Here is a 24,981-nt window from a genome sequence, read left to right as displayed (position 1 = left end):
CCAATCCAGTGGCCATGCTGGCTGGGGCTGATGGGAGTTGTAGTTCAAAAGAGCAACTTTTCCAAGCTCTGAACCGAACATGAGAAGAGCCTGGCCACTCGATCAAACCAAAGGCCCGTCTAGTCCAGCGTCCTGTTTGCACAGTGGCCAAACAGATGCCGTTGCGAAGCCCAGAAGCAGGATCTGAGTGCCAGAGCACTCTCCCCACCCCCTGCGGTTCCCAGCAACTGGTATTCTGAAGCATACCCCTTTAATATGGCCTGGGTGCCTGCTTTTAACATGCCCGTGCCAATTAAGGATGGGGTTCAGTGCCTAGTTCCAATCCGCTTGTATTCCGATAGCCTGTTGTTCCATCCCATTCTGCCCCTTCTTTGTTCCTGCTTGCTTTGGCACTTGCCGATTTGATCTGTTGGTTCTGTGTGTGTGTTTTTGGTTGCAAAAAAAAAATGCGTAATTTTTAACGTAAATGATCAGGGTGTTCCATGTGGTTTATTTCCCCCTATTTATCACAGCTACACACTGTTACGTATGCATCAACTTAGATGAAATTACAAACATAATTGCATAAAATCAGGGGGGGAAATCCATGATGATTACAGCTGCGGCCTCCTGCAAAAACATCCGTGCCGATTACAGCCACAGCGCACCAGAAGAAATCAGTGCTGTCCAAAAAGACAGTGGACTGTCGAATTCAGTCGGAATCTGGTACTAACCCTGATTTAGCAGATATTCGCCCCCATCCCTCATGCCAATCCAAGTAAGAAATCATGTTATGGCTGGACTACTTTGTAGCAGAAGAAAAATGGTTGTGAGTGATGTCTTGATGTTAACAAAGAGGCATTTCCAAGAGCTAAATCACCTCATCAGGGCATGTACAGGACCAAATCCATATGGCTGATGAAGATCTTTAGCATCCTGTAGTAGATCAGAGTAAGGAAGTAATTTTCTGTGCAGAAAAAAACCCCAGAAAAGTAAACACAGTTCTCTGTTACACAATAGAGGAAATGTGGAACAGATTAATTTCAAAGCTTTCATCTTTGTATGTGTTGTCCTCCCAGTTTTGCAGAGGAGGCTGGAATGGTATTCATTAAGGCCTGGAATGATGTCAGGTGAGGCTGGAAGAGAGAGCCCAGATAGGGATGTCTAACTGGGAGCCAGTGGTCAAAAGGCAAGACAGGAGAGCTGCATAATGTTGAGGCTACACCTTAGGCTCTGCACTCAGCCCCTATTTGCAGGGACATGGGAGGCTTTTCCTTTGCAATCATGAGAGCTAGAAACTTATTCTTTGTCTGAAGAAGAAAGTTTTGATTCTCAGGATTCTGAAGAAGCGACAAAAATCCTGCACCAGAAGACTGCACTCTTGGGTTGACAGCACACTCCATGGCCACCCTGCAACTATTTCTACACAGATGCACTAAGAGCCACAAGGTCTATCGAGGGACAGCGCAGATCTCAAAGTAGTGAGGCTGCAAAGTGCCCCCTAAGACTGGCTCTGTGTTCACGTCTTTCGTTCCTTCTGCCAAGTGGAATGTGAACGCCTGAAGAAGGTTGGCGAAGAAAAGAAACAGCTCCGTCTTGGCCAAATGATCTCCCAAGCATACTCGCTGCCCTGTTGGGAGGGAGAAAAAGAGAGATTGAGGCAGAGAATGCATCATTAGTGGCGGCTTGCTGAATGCATCATCAGTGGTGGCAGAAAGCAGGGAGGCCAACAGTAGGTGGCGCTAGAGCCAAAGACAGGCAGACCCAGGACCAATGAGAGACAGTGCCAACTAATTTGAGTTTTGTCCCGTCCTTGCCTTCCTGGGTTCTACAAGGGCCACACTGAGACTGAGGAAGAGGAAGCTGACCACCAGAGCTACCTCCTGGGCAGGTTCTCAGAAGGCAGGCACGTTGGGGCTTGATGTGGGCAGGCTGAGATTGGTGGGACAGTGCCCCATTCGCTATAATGGACCAGCCTCCACTGTACAGCCATAAAAGCATAACCAGAGCCTGGCTGCTGGATCAGACCAAAAGCCCAGGGCTAGCGCCAAAGGGCGGCCAGGTTGGGCCCTGGCTGAGGGCCCCACAGCACACAGGGGCCCCTGAAGGACCCCTTGTTAGGGTGGGGGAGTAGTACTCCCCTGCTGTGGATTGCAGGGATGGAGCTTTCAGACTGCCCACCTGTTGGCTTGCTTTACCTACCTCTCTGTCCTGTCTTCTGAGGCTGCACACACTGCGTGAGCAGGGTTACCATCGACCAGGATGGTGGCGGAGGCTTTTTTAAGGGGCTGACGCTCCTACCGCCATCTTGGTTGATGGCAGGCATGTGCATGCACGTAGATTACTGTACTGTGCATGCATACCTTAGAGAAGCCTCTGCTGCCATCTTGGTTGATGGCAGCTCTGTGCGCGCAGCGTGCACAGCAACAAGAAATAGGCAGGAGTCACATGCCCAAGGCAAGCTGGTGCCCAAGGGCCCAGTCATGCCTGGCGCCGGCCCTGCGAAGGCCCATCAAGTCCAACACTCAGAGAGGCCAACCAGACGCCACTAGGAAACCTATAAGAAGCATCCATTTATTGCTACTTTGGGGACTTTTCAATGGAAAAACAGACTATACATTTTTCTGAAAATGCATTGTGTCTGGATCTTTCACAAACCCTTTGCCCAATCCCAGCAAAAAAATGCCTGTTGCTGATTAAGACTGCCCGAGGGGAACCTCTGATGAACTTGGTGGCTTCACCTGCATGCTGATGATGTATTAGTAGCTCGCAGGGCCAAACTGGAGGAGAGGAGTAGTGTAAAATAAACTTTATATGCTGAGGGAAACTCAGGGGATGTTTAGAAATTACTTTAGAATACAACCCCAGGCTTGTCTCAGATAAAAGCCTAAATGCGTGTGATGTTAACAACAGGATTAGCAATAGGGCTGTGGACAGCCCCCCACCAATCTCCCCCATGGCTCCCATCCAGGGGGAGCAACCGGCAGTCCTGCCCTGGGTGATACCAGGGACCACCTGCTCCACCTCGGAGCCAGTCCTGAATTAGTTCAGGGAGGGGTAATGTTATTTAGGGTAAAAAAAAAAACCTAATTAAACATATAGCAATGCCTCCTTCCCCCTTATCCCAACTGTGAGCAAGGGGGGGTCAATTCTGCGGACTGCTGCTTTGTGAAACTTCACCTGTACCCTGCAGGGTTGACATCTCTGCTCGACAGCCATTGAGACACGGCATCGATCTCGCAGGGCAGGGAGTCAGGCGGGAAGGAGAACCGTGGTGTTGGGTCTACCTTCTTCTAAGAAGTTGTGGCAGGTATGTTTCTGTCTTTTTGTGGGTTTTCCCACCTGATGCCTGCCTCTAACCCTACCCCTACCCCTGACAGCCCCGGATTGCTCTGGGCCATTCGACCCGACCTGTAGCAATCCCTGGCTATCTCTGCCTGACTCAGCCAATGTCCAAATCCCAGCAAATTTACCCAATTTGGCTCAGGACCTGGCCTAATCCAGCACACAGACCTAATTGGCAATCCCATGGGTTTGTTTTTTTAAAATTAAAATTAAATGCCAAGTGCAGTGGGGAGGGTGCAACTGTTATCAGAACTGAACCATGCCCCCCTCCCATCAGCTGACTTTACACAGTGACGAGGGCCAAACAGGACTGCAAAATTGGCCTGCAGGATGCAGGCTCCCCACCCTTGCGCCATATAGACTTTATTTATTTGATACCACCTTGCTTTCAGAGGCATCCCAGTGGTGTAAGTTTGTTGAAAAAGTACAGTAGAGGAGACCAGCAAGGCTAGTATCCAAGTTACACCATCTACTACAACATCTGTTTTTCCTGTTAAAAGTACTTCTGGATGTAGAGTGCTAATCCTGAAAGGAACACCACACTGTTAGGTGTGGACTATGCATGGTGCTTGCGGTACATAAGGGAAATTATAATATGCAATTTTTACATTATTACTGGAAGTTCAGAGAAACAGCACTCAAGGCTAAGGGTGGAGACATTCATTTAAGTTTGCATTAATTGCACTGCCTAAAACAAGATGCAGACCTTCAAAATTCATACTTCTCCATCCAAACACTGTGTGCAAACACACAAAATATGTGGTATTAGGGGAAATTGCCTGCAAAATATTAAGCAGAATTGCATAAAAAAGTGTAAATTAAAAATAAAAATGTGCACTAAAATGCTGATGAACTTTCATAATAATAATAATAATAATAATAATAAATTTGTTTGTCGCCTATCTGGCAATTAGCCACTCTAGGCGACGTACATTAAACTGAGATAAAATACAAAAATTTCAAATGCAATCACATAATAACAATAGATAAAATATTGGACAGTCATCGATACATATAAAAACAGTTATATTAGTAGCATACGACAGATGACAAATCATGGGGATTTACCCATCCCAAGGACCTCATAGGCCTGCTGGAATAGCCATGTCTTCAGGGCCTTGCGGAATACGTCTAGGGAAGGGGCATGTCGGAGATCACATGGGAGGGAGTTCCAGAAAGTGGGGGCCACCACAGAAAAGGCTCTCTCCCTAATACCCACCAACCTAACTGTTTTGGTTGGTGGGATTGAGAGAAGGCCTTGTGTGGCTGATCTAGTTGGGCGGCATAATTGGTGGCGGTGGAGGTGCTCTTTCAGGTAAGCAGGGCCGAAACCGTTTAAGGTTTTAATGGTTAATACCAACACCTTGAATCGGGCCCGGAAGACAACCAGCAGCCAGTGTAGATCAAATAATACTGGCGTGATGTGGTCCCGGCGGCGGCTGTTGGTAAGTAAGCGCGCCGCTGCATTCTGTATAAGTTGTAATTTCTGGGTCATTTTCAAGGGTAACCCCACGTAAAGCACATTACAGTAGTCTAATCGAGAGGTGACCAGGGCGTGTACCACAAGCGAGAGCTGTTGAACAGGGAGGTAGGGTTGCAGCCTACGTATAAGATGTAATTGATACCAAGCTGCCCGGCTCACAGCCAAAATCTGAGCCTCCATGGACAGCCTGGAATCAAGAACAACTCCAAGGCTGCGGACCTGGTCCCGTAGGGGCAACTTCACCCCATCAAACACCAGGTCAACATCTCCTAACCCTCCCTTGTCTCCCACAAGTAGTACCTCGGTCTTATCAGGGTTCAACTTCAACCTGTTCCTGCCCATCCATCCACTCACGGATTCCAGGCACTTGGACATGGTCTCCACAGCCCTCTCCGGTGAAGATTTAAATGAGAGATAGAGCTGAGTGTCATCCGCATATTGGTGACACTGCAGCCCAAATCTCCTGATGATCTCTCCTAGCGGCTTTACATAGATGTTAAATAGTATGGGAGAGAGGATAGAGCCCTGTGGCACACCACAATTGAGAGTCCAAGGGTCTGAAACCTCCTCACCCAATGCTACATGTTGGCGCCTATCAGACAGAAAGGAGTGGAACCACTGTAAGACAGTGCCTCCCAATCCCAAACTCTCCAGGCAATCTAAAAGGATACCGTGGTCTACGGTATCAAAAGCCGCTGAGAGATCCAGGAGGACAAGGAAGGTGAATTCTCCCCTATCCAATGCCCTCCTCATATCATCAGCCAGAGCGACCAAGGCTGTTTCAGTTCCATGTCCAGTCCTGAAACCCGATTGGTATGGATCAAGATAATCCGTTTCATCCAAGTGTGCCTGCAACTGATTTGCCACCACTCTCTCAATGACCTTGCCCAAGAATGGTAAGTTTGAAATTGGGCGGAAGTTGTTTAAGATCTGGGGATCCAAGGAGGACTTCTTTAAGATGGGTTTTATAATAGCCTCCTTGACTTTTTTTAAAAATTGCAACCTGATGTGAGAACTGTAGTGAACCGAACTTCCAATCTGAAAAATGAGAACCTCAGGAGAAACCAAAACTGACAGATACATCCACAAAACACTTTTTTCAATCCAAGGACAATGCTCCAACACAGATTTAAACAAACTTTGCAGGCACCTAAAGAAAATGGTATGAAGGCTTCCTGGCAGATGAAATTTCCGTCCTTGTCAAGGAAGTGGCCCGGGTTGAACTTCTGAGGTGTCGTCCATTCATTGGGATCATACAAGGCAGAAGCCATGCTTGGCAAAAGGACCGTGCCCTGTAAAGAGAGAGAGCCACCAATTCAGTTCTGCCTTTCAACCACACTCAAGGGAAGCAAACAGATTAGAGGAAAAGATCCAGTTTTCAACTCCCATGTGTATCTGCAAGCAAACGATCTCAGGGCACAACATTATGGATGGCATCCCACGTGCCTGTTCCTTTCCTCTCACCTCAAGCCCTTCCCACACACACATCCTCAAAATCAGCTCCAGGGGGTTGGGGCACGCTCTGGAGAAGATTGGGGAGTACACAGGGGGAAGAGGAAATGGAGGCGCCACTGTGCCAGAGGAACTCCACTTTGGATACAATCCTACATATTTAATTACAAACCCAACAGGCTACACCTCCCCTCACCCATGAGAATGCATCCCTTGATGGGGGAAAAAGTTCCCCTCCCCTGCTCTAGTGAACATTGCCTTGCCAGTCTTCCTTCCCCCTTGCTTTCTTTCGTTGATTTATGTACTGCTTCATGCTTTAAAAGAAATCTCTAAGTGTGTTACATATCCTATCAAAAAATAATCAATATAAGAATACAATACAAATTCCACATTCAAATAATAAGAATATCAATACAATAACAAAAACAATAAATCCACATTTTAAGTAACAGAATTAAACAATAAATAATAATGTACAGAAGTAAAGCTACTAAGCACCAGAAAAGCAAACAAGATACAAAACATGAAAATACAACATAATAACAGTATATGTCATACACAAAAATGTCATAAATGTTAAGAAAAAGAAGCACATGTAATAATGCAATCACCAAAATCATCCACAAAACTAAACACACAGTCTCCCACATACACAAGCACTTAACAGTCACACACTTCTTGCACCCATCATATCACTCTGTCCACTGAATTCTCACTTCAGTAAAATCCCTCTCTCAGTTAGATGCAGTGGTGGCTGCTTCAGCACCTTGGGCGGCTCCTTGAAAGTTCAGGCTAAAACCCAGAGCGAATCCCACTGCCCCACTGACATGGAACCACCACCTGCAGCTGATTAGATGTATGATTTGAGACCCACCTGGAGAGGCAGAGGACTCTAGGAAAGAGAGGAGAGCCCGACTGGCCTCTTATTGGCTGGATGTGATGCTCTGAGCATCTTCACCTGTCAGGGATGACACAACTTGCAGTTTTGTCCCATCATCTGTGGTGGGAAAAAGGACACTAACAATGTCCTTTCCTACCCATGGAGAAACATGGCAAGCTCTGAAAGGAGGTAAATAAACGTTGGTCCCACTTTCTCAGAGGAAAGATGTAGAGGAAGTAAAGATGTAGAGAGCAGAGATCTACCTACCCTTCTAATGAGAAACTCTCGGATCACTGTATCCTTCACGCATAACCTGGGCAACCCAATTGCGATAATGTTGCTGAAGCGTTGGACCTCATGAACCACAGCATTAGTGTAGGGCAGATTCTTGCGATCCTCACAGCGGATCATTTGGCCTGGAGCCACAACTGCATCAATCTCCTTCTGGACTTTTGCTGGGGAGAATCAAACACATTATTATTATTTCTGCAAAGTTGTGCATAGCTATAGGTGAGTACCCAAAATGCTCACCTAAAAAAAACGGAACAAGTTATAACTAGAGATGGGTGAATCTATCGGTTTCCGTTTCTCATTCCTCTATTCAGTTCTCTGCATCTCCGCATCGGTGATTTAAAAAAAAAAGTCCTCATGAAAATTCAGCAGCATTTTGGTGCCAACTTTTAATATACACATTTTGTATGCAATTTTTGTCTAATGTACAAAACAGTTTTCCCTTATAAAACACATTTTTGTATTCTATTTTCACTAATATATGCATTTTATGCACACTTTAACATATACATCTTTGTGCATATTATTTGGCTGGAGAACTGCATTGCAAAATTCAAAGAAGTGCAAATTTCAAAGGATGGCTGTGTTTTGATTCTCAGTTTGTTCAGGAAAGTGCAAGCAGGGCTTGCAAAAGTTACTTTTTTTGAACTACAACTCCCATCAGCCCAATCCAGTGGCCATGCTGGCTGGGGCTGAAGGGAGATGTAGTTCAAAAAAGTAACTTTTCCAAGCTCTGAGTACAAGTTAGGTAGGTTCATCTTTAAATGTGAACTGAATCAAATGTCTCCCTTATCCCTAGTTACACTGTTACTGTTGGATACTCTCAAACCCCTGAAAGGTTTGACTGTAATGCTATGTGGGTGCAAGCAGGGGTGTAGTCGTCCAGGGTCTCAGGGGGGTCTCAGATCCCTTACTTGTTTTGGAGCAGGGTCTCAACAGGGTCCCTATGTCTCTAGCATCCTATGAGAAAATCAGCATGAAAAGGGAGTGCATTTGTCATGGAGAAGAGTCTTCTATCATGCTTCCTTGTCCTTTCCTGCTGTTTGGAACCAATCAAAGTGAAAGGAGATGAGTCAGCCACTGAGAAGACTCTTTCTCAGCAGCTAACACATTTCCCTTTCATGCTGATTGGCTCCTGGGGATATCTGTTGTTGTGGGAGAAGATTTAAAAAGGATCTCATTCTTAACCCAGCAGAAAGAGAAGGGAGTTATGGCTGTGACTAACATGAAGGGACCCTGCACTTCTGAATTTGCCACTACACTACTGGGTGCAAGTGCTGGTCAGATCCTTCTGCCTATCTTCCTTCCTCTCTCCTAAGGAAAAACAGAAGGCCTGACCTTGATGGAGCGAGTATCAAGGGGCAAAGAGCTCTCATGAAGGCGGGAGAAGCTTGCTAGGAAATTGCAGCATTCTGAGCGTCTTTTCCTGCCCCAGATGATGGGTCAGAACTACAAGTCCCATCATCCCTGACAGGAGAAGATGTTCAGAGCATCCCAGCCTGGAATTGGTTGCTGGAACCCTCTGCCATCACCTTCTCCGTTCCCCAAGTTGAGGCTTTTCTTTTCTTGGGGGTGTGGGGTGGAAAGGCAGCAGAGGTAAGGTATCCATGTGTCCTGCATTACAGAGTCAGTCCTCTATTTGGAGGTGTCCTTTATTTGAAGGGCTGCCTGGTCCAAGCCCATTTTAAAGATAAAGAACTCTTAAGAAGAGAAAACACTGGGGGGGGTGTTTGAAGTTGCCCGTCAATGGTGAGCACCTGGACAGCATACTGGGCAGGCAAATATTGTCCTGGTCACAGTCTTCCCCATTGCAGTGAGCTTTATTATATTTCTACTGAAATTATAACAAAGATTCTAATTTTGCCTCTATACATATTTATTATTACTGAAATTATAGTAATGAGTTGTAGTTTTTATCTCTCTGTTATCCTCTATGCAATATAATAAAAGGTTAAGAATGACTACTAAAATACTAATCGTAAAAAATATGCATATACATCAACATATGCAAATGACAGGCAAACCTGTGTCCTCTCAAATCTGCATATGTAGCCACTAGGGTTGCCAGGTTCAGGGCCTGAGACTGATCCTGTATCTTTAGGAGAAGAGAAAGTCAGCCAAGTGCAGGTGTTCTTGCAACACTGTAATGGGAAAAACCACAAGGTGGAATTCTTCCTTCCCCCTGCACAACTTTTAAAGATACAGAAGACCTCTTAGAGGCTGGGCCTGGCAACCAAGAGGTCTTCTGTGTCTTTAAAAGTTCTGCAGGGGGAAGGGAGAATTCCACCTTGTGGTTTTTCCCATTACAGTTTTGCAAGAAAACCTGCACTTGGCTGACTTTCTCTTCTCCTAAAGATACAGGATCAGTCTCAGGCCCTGAACCTGGCAACCCTAGTAGCCACCCACTGCATACAACAGGGTGGGAGGGGGCAGAGTCAAGATGGGAGAGCCTGTTCGCAGGGGACCCTCCCCGAGTCATTTCTGTAAATCTGAGCCAAAGTCAAGCTCCATGCTTCAAACCCTTGTCCCCCCCAACTCCAGCTCCCAGGAAGACACTTGATATCTTACCACTAGACTACTCTACAGAGCTACAGTTCTCAGAGTGGCTTAACCATCAGTCCCTTTTCCTAGGGAACTCTGGAAAGTGTAGCTCTGTGGGGGAAACAGGGGTCTAACAACTCTCAGTACCCATAACAAGCTACATTTCCCATGACTGTTTACAGTGGAATAATCGGCTTTAAATGTACAATGCAGATGGAGCCTAATATATCAGGATCACAAGTAAATTCAGTGTTTCTTTGGACTACAAGGTACCTTACCTGGCTGAAAATCTAAAGCTGAAATAGCAGGCAAAACATTTTAGCACATTCCTCCAGAAATTAAAGGATTCTCTATGTAGAGGCCTTTCGAGTTGGTAAATAAAAAACAGAACATTTTATTTCTTCTGTGTCATTCAGAAGATTCAGCAGCTGTACACATAGAGTTATCGTTTGTACGATTCCAAAGAGGAGCATAGGCAGGAGTCTACAGAGTCAGGCCATGGGTCCATCTAGCCCAGTACGGTCCACACTGACTGGCAGTGACTGTCTGGGTTTTCAGACAGGGGTGTCTCCCAACCCTACCTGGAGATGCTGCCAGAGATTGAACTTGGGACCTCCTGCTCTACCACGGAGCTACAGCCATTCCCCAATGGTGTAGTATCCCATGAGCTCACCTTGGATGTCTGGATAAAGCACCATATACAGGAGAGCCCAGCAGAGGGTGGTGCTGGACGTCTCTGTCCCACCCAAGAAGAGGTCAAATATACACTGGATCATATTGCTTTCATCATAAGCTGGTTTGGGCTGGTCTTTTGTCTGCAGGGCAACAAACAGAAAAAACAGGTGCTTCTAAGGTTACCTTTGCAGCTGTAAAACCTCACAAAGGAGGATTTTCCAGCAGGAAAACTTTCTAATTGGAGATGTGGCAATTGTTCAAACTGTGGAGAAGCGGATGAGCACAGCACACCTTGAGCAGCGCTGCTCCCCACCATCTCTGCCTTTTGCTGCCTGTTCCATCACAGCTGTTCATGTGCTACGCTGTACATATGTACGAGAGGTCTGTACACACGTGCAGATGTTTGTGTGAATGGGTGCTGGCTGGGGCCGATAGGAGTTGTAGTCCCAAACGTTGTAATGATGTTTTTATTTATTGCATTTATATCCCACCTTTTCCCCAAGGAGCTCAAGGTGCCATACAAACATGGTTCTCCCCCTCCTCATTTAATCCCCACACTAACCCTGTTGAGAGAGGTTAGGCTGACAGGCAGTGACTGGTCCAAGGTTGCACCCAGTGAGCTTCATGGCTGAGTGGGATTCGAATCCTGGTCTCCCAGGTCCTAGTCCAACACTTGAACCACTACACCACACTGGCTCTCAGACATCTGGAGAATGTCAGGTTGGTGAAGGCTGTTCTACTCCATTCCCACCAGCACCATCCATTTCCCCTCCAACAGAACATCCTAAGCATGCCGATACCCAGTTCTTGTGTATGGATGGTGCCATTTTTGCTACATAAAGTCTGGCAGAAAATAAGTTCACCTATTGGTGTATGTCGAATATAAATGCATTGATATTTCTCTCCATATTGCACACAAGAGGCAGAAAGAGACAGCAGCTTTCCTTAGGACACTGACTGAGCGCATGCAAGAAACAGTATTTGAGCCAAAGACTTCATCCTAGTTGGTGCTGGGTAGGGATGGAAAGACCTGTCAGTTTTGGTTCATTTTTCCAACCTTAAGTTGCCCAATTTCTGCATCAGTCTGAAATTTTTTTTAAAAAAAAGCCCTAATCAAAATTGGTCAGTATTTTAGTGCATATTTTTCATAAGAATCATATTTTGCAAGCAATTTCGCATAATACAGAATCATAGAATCATAGAGCTGGAAGGGACCTATAAGGCTATCAAGTCCAACCCCTGTTCAGTGCTGGAATTTAACTTAAAGCATACCCGACAGGTGGCTGCCCAGCTGCCTCTTGAAGGCCTCCAGTGCTGGAGAACCCATCACCTCCCTAGGTCATTGCATTGGTTCCATTGTTGTACCGCTCTAACAGTTAGGAATTTTTTCCTGATGTTCATTCAAAATCTGGCTTCCTGCAATTTGAGCCCATGACTCCGTGTCCTGCACTCTGGGATGATTGAGAAGAGATCCCGGCCCTCCTCTGTGTGACAACATTTCATGTACTTGAAGAGTGCTATCATATCTCCCCTCAGTCTTCTCTTCTCCAGGCTAAACAGGCCCAGTTCTTTCAGTCTCTCCTCATAGGGCTTTGTTTCCAGTCCCCTGATCATCCTTGTTGCCCTCCTCTGTTTTGGTTGAAGAAGTACATCACAAAATTCAGAGACATGCACATAGCTCTGTTTGTGTATTGTTTCTGGAAGCAGAAAGGGGGATTCTGGGAGGTTCACATCAAAATGCAAAGGAAGGCAAATTTCTCCCCCCATCCTTACTCTTAATCACAATGCTACAATAGCTGTCTACTATACAAGCCGGTATCATGTATCCTTGAAACAGCTCTGGTCATAAACAAAGCAGCCACTTACTTTCTGTATCTGAACAAGGTAACTATAAATGAAGTCTTGTGGGTCATCTAGAACTCCTGCATCTCGGTGCTTGGTAATCTCCTTCTTTATGAATGAACACACAAAGTCACGGGCGGACAGTGCCTTCTTGTGAGGTCCTGGGATATGTCGTATAAGCCAGGGCAGAACATTATATATCTAGAAAAGAGACATTGACAGATGGAGGTGCTGAAATTGACCTGCTCAGTGGTTTTTGCATCCAGAAGGTCCCAGGTTCAGTTCCTGGTAGGGATGGAAAGATCTGTCAATTTTGGTTCTCTCAGTTTCCAATTGGGTTCTCCACATTTCTACAGCAATTTATACAGCAAATATTCTACAGCAATCATGAAAATCCTTCAGCAATTTAGTGTGAATTGCTCCTAATAAAACACAATTTCGTGTGTGTAGTTTTGACTACATCTTTTCACAAGCAATTTCTCCAAACATAATGCAATTTTGTATGGTATTTTCACTATTTTATTCATTATCCATACTTCCCCTGCTCGCATTTTTGTAAACAGTGCTTGGTTAGTGAACTGCACCACAAAATTCAGATGTGTGAATTTTGAAGGATGGCTGTGCATCGGTTCTCGTATTGTTTCAGAAAGGACAAATTTGATAAATTCAGCTTTAAATTGAGTTAAATTGAATTTCTTGCCCACTCCTAATCCCTGGAATCTCCATGCAGGGCTGGGGGAGTCCCCTGCTTGAACCTCTGAGGAGCTGCTACCAGTCAAAGTCTACTCTAAGAATATGGAGCTAGCTGGACCAGGGGTCTGGCTCAGTCGAAGGGAACGTCCTAGTGTCCTGATGTCTACAGATAGTAGGCATATACAGTGCATTGCATTAGGGAAATTCCTTGCTAATAAAATGTGCTATAAAAGGGCTGGTGAATGTTGTGAGGAATTTTTGGAGGAAAAAAATCACAAAGTGTTGCAAAATTATGGAAAACTGCATTTCAGATTGGAAAATACACAAAAGAGAAAGTGACATTGACAGATGTGTCCATCCCTGGATGGGGTGATTATGAAGGCAGGCTCCTTGACCAGTTGCACAGAAGGTGTGGGATACAAAAAATGGGAAGGTTAACCAAGATGCAGGTCTCTTGCATAAAAGGCTTGTTGTTAGTGTACAACAGTTTCTTGCTTTGCTCCATAATTCAAGAAACGTGATCAGGGCCAGCGCCAGAGGGCGGCCAGGTTGAGCCCTGGCCAAGGGCCCCTGTGGTCCAAAGGGCCCCCTGAAAGTCCCCAACCGTGCTGCAGATTGCTGAGAGGGAGCTCCTACACACACACACCCAATACAGACAGTGTGAGTTTCAATAAGCCAGCAAGCACACCCCACCTATCTTTCGCGTCCCAGAGAATGCTGTGTGTGCATGCCCACCATCAACTAAGATGGCAGTGGGGGGTTCCCTAAGAGGCTACTGCCTCTTTTGCCATCCTGGTTGATAGCCAGCATGTGTGCTATGCACACACGTCATTCACCTGATGCACTTTGAGATGAGGCAGGTGGGACACGTGGGTATGCGCCACAGGCCTGGAGCAAGCTGGTGCCCATGGTCCCCGTCATACCCGAATGTGATGTCACTGGAATGGCTAGTAGTCATTGATAGCCTTATCCCCCACAAATCTGTCTAATCCTCTCTTAAAGCCGTCCAAATTGGTGGCCCTCACTGCCTCCAGTCGGAGCAAATTCCATAGTTTAGCCAAGCACTGCATGAAGTCCTTTCTTTTGCCTGTCCTAAATCTTCCATCATTCAGCTTCATTGGATGTCCTCAAGGTCTAGTGTTATGAGAGAGGAACACTTTTCTCTATCCACTTTCTCCATGCCAGGCATCATTTTATACACTTCTATCGTGTCACCTCTGACCTGCCTTATCTCTAAACTAGAAAGCCCCCAAAGCTGCCACCTTTCCTCATAGGGGAATGCTTTTGCCTGGAGCATCCGGGGGGGGGGGAGCCCAATAAACCTCCTCCTGCTGCATTTTTTCTAAAGATATTCTTCCCTCACCACAAACTAACAGTAATATCATAATTGCTGTCCCTTTCGGCGGGGGGGAGTTTGTTTTTTAAGGTGATTTGCTCACATTATGACCCAAACTGCCAGCAAATTTGAATATAGACTCCATGGCTTCCAGCAGTTCATGAAAGGTTTTGTCCTCAGTGGAGAAGCGATGTCCAAACACCACGGCACAAATCACATTTGAAACAGCAAGAGTCAGAGCGAAAGATGGATTCATGGGGTTTCCTGCAAATGGAGCAATAAATGTCCATTGTAATCCAATCTTGTAAATGTATCAACAGCAGGGGTCTAGTCGTCCAAGGTCTTGGGGGGTCTCAGGCCCTTTACTTTTTTAGGAGCAGGGTTCCAGCAGGGTCCCTATGTCTTCAGCATCCTGTGAGTCAATCCGCATGACAGGGGAGCATGTTAGCCACTGAGAAGAGCCTTCTAACATGCTTCCTTGTCCTTTCCTGCTGATTGGAGCCAATCAGAGTGAAAGGAGGTGAATCAGCCATTGAGAAGACTCTTCTCAGCAGCTAACACTCTCCCATTTCATGCTTATTGGCTCCTAGGGATATCTGTTATTGTGGGAGAAGGTATAAACAAGGATCTCATTGTCTACCCAGCAGCAAAAAAGGGGGCGTGGCTATGACTAACATGAAGGGACCCTGCACTTCCAAATTTGCCACTGTACTACTGATCAACAGAAGCCACAACCGGCAGAATTCCCCTCAGGGAATAGGCCTAGCAACGCTTTCCCACACACACCAGTAGTCACAGGTCTCAGGCCTCTGAACCCCCCATGCCTGCCTTCAAGTGTGATGTCCCTGTGTCAGTCTTCCCCGATCTGGGGACAGTCTCTGTTTTGAATGAGGGGGATTCAATCCTATACCAGCACATTTAGGTTGCACACTTAACAGTGGATTTGGCGCCCTTCCACAATAAATCTGCTTCCACACCAAAAATTGACTTTTTTGTGGTCAGCAAAGTGAGAGGAAAATCCGCTGGAAAGTTTTGGAAACAATTGCTTGACATGGTACCACATAACCTCTGTGGAAAGAAATCTGAATGAATATTCAGTAAATAGCAGATATCGTAGGATCTCCCTGTAACCTTTGTGAAAACAAATCTGAATGAATGCTCAACAAACCGGACCTCCGGAAGAGTCCCAAGTGCCCTCCAGATGTTGATGGGTTCCCTACTTCCAGCAGCCCCAGCCGGCAGGGCCAATGGTGAGAGACAATGGGAGTTGCCTTTCAGACACCACATTGGGATCAGCTGTCCTGTGTGTTTGACTAAAAACGACCCAGTGTGAACTACATTACCTATCATGTAAAGTCAGAAACGTAGATCATACCATTTCAGAAGTAAAATAGAAGCTTTTGTTTCATGACTCATGAGGCTGTATGTATGGGAAGGGATTGTCGTATGTGCATGGGAGTGGGCCCATGTTACCAGTCCAATGCATCTCCTGAATCAACAAGTATTGCTGTCACCCACATTGGTGTGGCTCAGGCAAATTCAACATGTTTTGGTGCCATTTGATTCCTGGGGTGTCTCAATTGCCTTGTCTCATTTTGACACTGAAATTCTCTCATAGAGTAATGTGATAACAGCACCTTGGAGGCGCTTTCCTAGATTAATCTGAGGCACCATCCATGATATCTTCATTCAGCCAGTCCAGGAAGCATATACAATGTCAGACTACGATTGAGGAGACCAGGATTCACTGAGCCACGAAGCTCACTGGGTGTGACCTTGGACCATACTCACTATCTCTTGGCCTCGCCTACCTCACAGGGTTGTTGTGAAGGTAAAAATGGACGGGGTGGGGAAGAACCTTGTATCCTGCCGAGAGTTCCTCAAAAGGAAGCTGGGATACAATTGGAACAAATGACTTTAAATGTGTATATAATACATTTCTTCATGCAGGGTTTTTAAAAAATATCTTGGCTGTTCAGTGCAATGATTCCAAAACGAGCAGTTTGGCCTCAATCTTCAGTCAAATATATTTTGTTTAATGGCTTTGTTTTGTTTACTATTTGAGAACAGGAGACAAAAAAAGAGGATTCTGAAAGTGGAATCTAATCCAATAAATATTTATTGGTTGTTGTAGCTGTAGGCTGTTGAAAATACAGTGAAATACCTGTTAGCACAAACATAAAACATGAATAACTACACACTCCATTTAAAATGCAACCAAAATTTTAAAAAACACCTTTACACTTCCTGGGGTTAGACTTAGATTTAGCTTGCTCAGATTAACAAGAAGAAGAAACAACCGGCTTCTGGAGTGAAAAATAAAGGAAAGCACGCATTGTCCCATTCCCACCCCACCCCCGCTGTGTCATACCTTGAGTGTTCCTAAAAATCTCCACCAGGCGACGGGCTTCCTCTTCAATCTGGTACTCCAGGCTGCTCTTCCCCAAACCCAGGCTCTTTAGAGTGATCAGCGAGAATTTCCTCTGGTGCTTCCACGTGCTACCCGTAGACAGCAAGAGACCTGAAGCCATTGAAAGTCAGCTACGGACGACTGCAGTTACGAATTAATTATTTGTGTCTGGAGCGCAGAATCCAAGCCCCCCCACACACACACAAATTGTATCTTACCGAGCTTAATGAGAAGACATGACTCACTAGAAAAGACAATCATGCTGGGAAAAACAGAAGGGAGTAGAAAAAGAGGCAGGCCAAACAAGAGATGGATTGATTCCATCAAGGAAGCCACAGACCTGAACTTACAAGATCTGAACAGGGTGGTTCACGACAGATGCTCTTGGAGGTCGCTGATTCATAGGGTCGCCATAAGTCGTAACCGACTTGAAAGCATATAACAACAAAACTGAGCTACAATCCCTAGAGTGGTTTAATGAACAACTCTTGGCACCCACAACAAATCCCAGGATTCCTGGGGAAGCCATGACTGTTGAAAGTGGTATGATACTGCTTTAAATGCATAATACATAGGGGGCCTGAGCACAATCTGGGGAGGAGCAAAGTGGCTGCAATCTCTTCCCCAGAAGGTGCCCTGCACACTTATGCACCCTTGTTCAGCTAAGATTTGGCTTATTGTGTCTGGGGAAGCCGTTCATTGGGAGGCTCTATCATACTGATTTTATAAGAAATAGATTTGTGTGCTTTATAACTCAAGTGCACTAAAAATGGATATAGAGGCACTACCTCAGCAATAGAAGGAGAATATTGTCTTGCATAAAGAAAATACATCCTTTATATCCTGGCCTTATATCATTAAGATGTTGGGGGTGTCTCTGTTGGTGGTCCCCCATGGCTCAGATGCACGGCTCGTAAGAACTAGGAGCCATGAGTTCAGCGACGTGGGCCAGGCCTGTGGAACTCCTTCCCAACTGAGGTTAGACAGGCACCCTCTGTGCTGAACTTCAGACATGAGTTTCAGACTTTCTTGTTCCAGCAGGCACTTTAAGGTAGTGTTTGGTTTTATGATTTTTGTTTTGTTTTGTTTTCTTGTTTATTATCCTATTGTACACTTCTGAGCCCAATTCAAAATGCTGGTTATGACCTACGATGCTGTTACGGCTCAGGACCCCAATATCTTCTGGAACTCCTGACCTGATATGAACTTATACCACCCATTAGATCTTCTTTTGAGGCCCTTCTCCACCCCCCCCCCGGAAGTGAGATAACCTTACCTTTATTATTTGCCAGAGCTCTGAAAAAAGGAAACACAGGGCGGCCGGCAACGTCTTCCGGGTGGGTGGTGAGACCATCCTTCACGGCTTGAAACCCATCCAGTATGATCACAGGGGTCGAACCAAACCATATAGTAAAGATGTCCCCATAGGATTTTGCCAGCTGTAGGAAAATACCCAGAAAGCCAAGGTGAATAAAAAACACATCCAAGCTTTTACCTATTCTGTTTCTCTTTTGGGGCTAACTTTCCACTAAAAAAAGTCCCCAAATAATTTACAACCAAGTTAAAAAAAATAGAATATCATATAAATGCAATAAAAACAGTGTTAACAATACAACATTGTATCGTTCGGCAGTATTCAATGCACTCATTCTGTTAGCACAAGGATTTGTGCTTGTGCAATTGAACTTTTCCCCCTTTCCTCCCCTTGAATGTACCCTGTGCCCTCCCCAACTCTGCTCTGGAGGGTTGGATAAAACCCTGGAACAGATTTCGGGGGGAGAGAGAAGTTCCACTGCACACATGTGAATCCTTGCTCTAGTGCAATGAGATACTTAGCACGACATTGTACACAAGCCACTGGGGCTGTTCAAACGGCCAGGAAAAAAATCTTTGCCTGGGGCTGAAATGATGACAAAGTTGGTGCCTGGCAGGCCTCCCTGGGGAGGGCTAGACAGGCCTGCCCATCCTATGACCTCCCAAGCCAATCAGAGCCATGCACAATGGCCCACAGGGAGCTCAATAAACCTGCTTTGATGTCTTCAAACTGCAAACACACCAAGAGTTGTCAAGCACCTGACAGACAAGGGAAACAAGTTCCACTACCCTTAACCAAATATAACTTGAAAATCATGAAGCGCTTCTTTATCCCACTTAGAGGCTAAGTGCTCCTAAAACCATATAACAGCCAGACGCATTTCAACATTTTTGTCTTCTTCCGTGGCCAGGTGTTTCGTCCTTATGCTTCTTTAGAAAAATAGTTCAAATTGGAACTCCAATACAGATGTCCAAACAATTTAAAAAAATCAATGGAAAGCCATAGGGCCATCATATGTTTTTAGAAACTCTTTTAATTGGCAGTAGCCTATAATTGGGATAAAGAAGCTCTTTCTTCATAATTATTTATACTGTTCATTTTATTCTATGAAAAAATAAAAATCTACGTTGATATAATTTACAATTGTATGTTTTATCTGAACTCTGTTCTTTTCAAGCACCTGACAGTACACAAGGCAGGCCTCGTGGGCTACCTTCAGTTTGGTTAACCATCACAAATTGTGTAGATCAGTTGTAGGCTGGGGCATTCAGAAAGCTTACTTTGGGTACCTGGATTCTTTATGTCATTTCAGCATCTCTGCTGCTCAGAGGACTGTAGACTATCCAGGGGGCTTTGATTGATGGGTGGTATAACAAGGACGTGAATAGATCAATGTAAATAATGAATTGACATGATTTTAAAGTGTTTATTTTATCTAGTTATTTATTTCTGATGTATAGTCCACCTTTCAGTATTCAGGGATTTATAAGCAGCAACAATGAAACCAGTATGAACTCTAAAACAACTGTGCAAAACTTAAAAACTACAACAGAATAAATTATGGCAGGAGAGGAAAAAAATACATTAAGATCAAACAGACCTTTTTCAAAAGCCACTAGCAGAAGGCTGTTTTAAAAACAAGCAATGAAGTGTCCCAGCGTAACATCTCTGTGGAGGCCATTCCAAAGAAGAGACTGAACCTCCCTGGTGGACAGCGAATCTGTCAGTTTCAGTTTCATGCCATATTTTTCCAAACTTAGCTTCAGTTCTCCACATTTTGTGAATTTTAAAAACCATCCTCAGAAAAATTCATCAATATTTTAAGGTGATTTTTTCCTAATATACACATTTTTGTATGCAATTTTGCCTAATATACACATTTTGCTAAGCGGTTTCTCCACATATATATATATATATATGCTTTACACTAGTAAAATTCAGAAAAGTGTGAATTTCAAATGACAGCTGTGTTTTGGTTTGGGTAGAGACCCAGTGTGGTGTAGTGGTTAAGGTGTTGGACTATGACCTGGGAGACCAGGGTTTGAATCCCCACACAGCCATGAAGCTCACTGGGTGACCTTGGGCCAGACACTGCCTCTCAGCCTCACAGGAAGGCAATGGTAAACCACCTCTGAATACTGCTTACCATGAAAACCCTATTCATAAGGTCGCCATAAGTCAGGATCAACTTGAAGGCAGTCCATTTCCATTTCATTAAGAACATAAGAACATAAGAGCCTGCTGGATCAGGCCAGTGGCCCATCTAGTCCAGCATCCTGTTCTCACAGTGGCTAACCAGGTGCCTGGGGGAAGCCCGCAAGCAGGACCCGAGTGCAAGAACACTCTCCCTTCCTGAGGCTTCCGGCAACTGGTTTTCAGAAGCGTGCTGCCTCTGACTAGGGTGGCAGAGCACAGCCATCATGGCTAGTAGCCATTGATAGCCCTGTCCTCCATGAATTTGTCTAATCTTCTTTTAAAGCCGTCCAAGCTGGTGGCCATTACTGCATCTTGTGGGAGCAAATTCCATAGTTTAACTATGCGCTGAGTAAAGAAGTACTTCCTTTTGTCTGTCCTGAATCTTCCAACATTCAGCTTCTTTGAATGTCCACGAGTTCTAGTATTATGAGAGAGGGAGAAGAACTTTTCTCTATCCACTTTCTCAATGCCATGCTTAATTTTATACACTTCTATCATGTCTCCTCTGACCCGCCTTTTCTCTAAACTAAAAAGCCCCAAATGCTGCAAACTTTCCTCGTAAGGGAGTCGCTCCATCCCCTTGATCGTTCTGGTTGCCCTCTTCTGAACCTTTTCCAACTCTATAATATCCTTTTTGAGATGAGGCGACCAGAACTGTACACAGTATTCCAAATGCGGCCGCACCATAGATTTATACAACGGCATTATGATATCGGCTGTTTTATTTTCAATACCTTTCCTAATTATCACTAGCATGGAATTTGCCTTTTTCACAGCTGCCGCACACTGGGTCGACATCTTCATCGTGCTGTCCACTACAACCTCGAGGTCTCTCTCCTGGTCGGTCACTGCCAGTTCAGACCCCATGAGCGTATATGTGAAATTCATTGTTTGGGAAAGAATGAATTTGGTAGGTTCACCTTTAAGGCCCCATCTGCATTATACATTTAAAGCTGCTTTAAGCAGTCATGGCTTAATAATCAATAGTTTAACAATCAATCTCTCTTCCCAGAAGACTCTGGGGTTTGTAGCTCTGCAAAGGGAATAAGGGTCTGCTAACGACTCTCAGAATCCTTCACAAATGATGGCTCCCAGAATTCTTTGGGGGAAGCCATGACTGTTTAAAGTGGTATAATATTGCTTTAAATGTACTGTGCAAATGAGACCTAAATGAGAACTGAATTGAATTTCTCCCCATCCCTAGATATAGATGGTTGAATCCATCAATTTCAATTTATCTCATTTTCTAATTTTTCCAATCTTAAATTCAGTTCTCCACATTTTTGCAATGCAGCAATTTGTATTTTTTTAAAATCTTCAAGAAAATTAGTCAGCATTTTAGTGTGACCAATAAAAACATTTTCACATGCAGCTTTGACTAACATACAATTTTTATAAGCAATTTACCCTAGTACAATGCAATTTTGTACGTGGTTTTCACTAATACATATTTCTGTGCATTTGTCTCTAATATGTGCAGTTTTGTGTGGCTGAAGGACTGCATCACACAATTCAGAGAAGTGCATATTTTGAAGGATAGCTGTATTTTGGTTAGAGAAGGTCCAATTAGATAGTTTCTCATAAAAGTGTAATCAAAATCTCATTTCTCCTCCGTTCCTAGAAAAAAGCAAGAATCCCTTCCCTCTCATTATTTTTTCTAGTTGCAGCATTTTTCTTGTTACTGCATACACCCCAATGTGGTGCATGCAGTCCTTTCGCTTGTAAATAGTGCAACTAGAAAAGCCATTGGAGGACATCCTTCTCCCCAGAGTACAGAAGGGCTTATAGAGGCTAACCACCTCCATCGCAATGGCCGCCTTTCATTGCAAACAAGAACATATTCCCTGACCAATACTTTAAGGATACAAAAAAGGTCAAGTTAGCCAATAAGTGAAATATAAATCTATGGCATACACCAAAAATCTTTAAAATCAATTTTAAAAAATCTAGCCTAGTGGCCAGTAGATTCATCTCCATATGCAATAACACTGAGAAACTATGGATATATGAATCAATTAAAATGAAATAACGCGTGCAATTCCATGTAAAAATATATTTTCCAAAGTCAATGCCAGTAGCCAGACTCATTCGATAAGGAATCAAAATTGATGAGTGGCAGATAAGGAATAAAGAATTCACTAGAAAAGACAATAATGCTGGGAAAAACAGAAGGGAGTAGAAAAAGAGGAAAACCAAACAAGAGATGGATTGATTCCATCAAGGAAGCCACAGACGTGAACTTGCAAGATCTGAACAGGGTGGTTCATGACAGATGCTCTTGGAGGTCGCTGATTCATAGGGTCACCATAAGTCGTAATTGACTTGAAGGCACATAATAACAACAAGGAATAGAGAATACCAGCTTGAGCAAGACTCCAGAAGGTATATTTATGGTGGGCTGCAATGAAACATTCCTTTCTAAATTTTCAAATTGAAAAATGTAGATTTTTTTAGTCTTCTAACAGATAGCACTGGCCAACCCCACCCTCCACCCACCCAAAGAATTATTCCTAAAGACACTACACACCTTCAGGATGCTGGGCCACACAGTAGCAGCTACTAAAGAACAATTTGAGACCTTTAGCATATACAAAGTCCCAAAACTTAGAAACATAGGAAGATGCTTTATACTTTGTCGAACCATTACCCCACCCTGCTCAATACCGTCTACGCTGACTAGCAAGAAAGGGAGAGACTACCAGCCTCACCTGGAGATGCCAGGAATTGAATTTGGAACCTTCTGCATGCAAGGCAGATGCTCTTCCACTGAGCTAACTAACTGATGATAGCAACTTTTAATTTACAAAGCCCATCAAATTAATTCTCCCCTGCTCCTATTTTACGGGGAACTCTGCCAACCTTCGTTCCATGCTGCATGATCCAGAACACTGGGAGACCTCTTGGAAATTCAACCCAAGACATTTCCATGATTCAGAGGGCAATTCGGTGAACAACAATGCCTCCTTGACTTTTTCAACAGGTAAAGAACTGATTCCATCTTCTTTCCAGAATGCAGATTGAATGGTTAAATCCCAAGATGGCTTTGGAGTCAGACAGACAGGACCAGCCTTGCCATGGGGTGACTTTTAACAAACTGACTGGAGTGGGGGTGGGATTTCACTGCAGGCAGCCCCTGAGCTTCGACCCTTCTCTTATCAATCTTCTCTTATCAATAAAACTACCAATTAAGTTCTCTTTGCTGTCTACTATTTGGCCAGCTGATTAAAGTGTTGGAAAAACAATACCTCAGTCAGGCTGTCACGGGTGACATTGAAAAACTTCAGTTGCCATAAGCATCCGATGACAGGGAGAGGAGTTGGCCCAGGAGGAAATTGTTTTTTTCTCCATCTCAGTTGTACAAACTGTACAATGAGAAGGCAGAGGAGGAGAAGAAGAAAAATGGAACCTAATGCGGGGATTTCCATGCAGCTTCTGAAGAGATTTGGTGAGTTGCAGCGATGTAAGCTGGATGCTGTTCCCCATGGGTGTGATCCTATCCTATCTGCAGCGCATATATTTCCATCTGCCCTCCCACTTTGGCACACTCTCTTTGGATCCACTGTCTAACTGCTCGAGGCATTTCCCTAAGTTGTAGCATGTACAGTAAATTGTATTATGGAAAGTTATAAATGAAAACTCATCCTCACCTGGGTAAACCAGATATTTCTATGAGGAATTAAGCTGGTTTTTAATATATATATATAGTTGTCACATTGAGTTAATATTTCCCTGAGGCTTGCTCTGTTGTTCCCTCCAAACTTAATTCAGAACTCAGCAGACATGCAATATTCAATATTTCACTAGCAAGCTTTTGTTGAGACATGGCATCCCAGCCTAATTTGAAATGAACAGCAGGCAGAAGTTAATTGCTTGACTAATTCCTAACAGAAACCAACTACTTATCTTAGCGCAATTGATCAATCCTCTTTCTTGAATATCAGCAATTCTAAATATTCCATACAGTTCAAAAATTGGAAAAGCAGCCTTGAGCAGACCTGCTCCTGATCACTAATCTCAGGTTCAAGGAGAAAGTTGTCACATCAACTAGTTACTACTTTTAAAGGTCTCCAGTAGGGCTGAATCAAAAAGGTCAGACCCAGCCAATGTTGGGGGCCCACCCACAAATGGAGTGGAAATTCACACATTGTGCTAGGACAGAAGTGGCTAACTTGTGGCCCTCCAGATGCCGTGGTACTCCAGCTCCCATCAGCCCCCACCATCATGGCCAGTGGCCACAGATGATGGGAAATGTAGTCCAGCAACGGACCACTCCTAACCAACGGTTAGCCACTCCTTTGCTAGGAGCAAGGGAAAAAAGAAGAGGCACTGTGACAAAATGTGGGAAGAGAAGGGGGGAAACTACCCAATTGCTTTGGCAATTCTTTTCTGATGCTGGGCCACTTGTCTCCTTACAGGAGCACAGCACTGAAGGGTAGGGAGCACTGCCTGATCACCTAGAGCCATGTGGGGCCCTCCAGATGCTGTTGGACTCCAGAGCTCATCAGCATGGCCAATGGTGAGGCATGATGGGAGTTGTAGTCCA

General features: G+C 44.5%; 1 protein-coding gene across 3 annotated transcripts; it reads right to left on the bottom strand.

Moving 5' to 3' along the window:
- Positions 1-225: 225 nt before the first annotated feature.
- LOC133389575 (cytochrome P450 2J6-like) lies at positions 226-23,914 on the bottom strand. 3 transcript variants are annotated; one of them, XR_009764135.1, is made up of 10 exons: positions 23,684-23,914; positions 18,204-18,366; positions 16,889-17,038; positions 14,621-14,781; positions 12,513-12,689; positions 10,645-10,786; positions 7,407-7,594; positions 5,958-6,099; positions 4,031-4,103; positions 1,526-1,609 (listed from the first exon to the last, which is right to left on the bottom strand). XR_009764135.1 is itself a non-coding variant. In XM_061637510.1 (9 exons), the coding sequence occupies exons 1-9, from the start codon at positions 23,861-23,863 to the stop codon at positions 1,431-1,433; spliced, it is 1,482 nt and encodes a 493-aa protein (XP_061493494.1). In that variant the 5' UTR covers positions 23,864-23,914; the 3' UTR covers positions 226-1,430. The 3 variants fall into 3 exon arrangements, 2 of the variants coding, with proteins under 2 accessions (XP_061493494.1, XP_061493495.1); XM_061637510.1 differs by lacking the exon at positions 4,031-4,103 and having other exon boundaries at positions 226-1,609; XM_061637511.1 differs by lacking the exons at positions 4,031-4,103; positions 23,684-23,914 and adding an exon at positions 23,298-23,636 and having other exon boundaries at positions 226-1,609.
- Between the last annotated feature and the right edge of the window lie 1,067 nt (positions 23,915-24,981).

This window comes from Rhineura floridana, chromosome 7 (genome assembly GCF_030035675.1).
Source record: "Rhineura floridana isolate rRhiFlo1 chromosome 7, rRhiFlo1.hap2, whole genome shotgun sequence".
NCBI lineage: Eukaryota > Metazoa > Chordata > Lepidosauria > Squamata > Rhineuridae > Rhineura > Rhineura floridana.
This window is presented reverse-complemented; position numbering and strand designations above follow the sequence as displayed.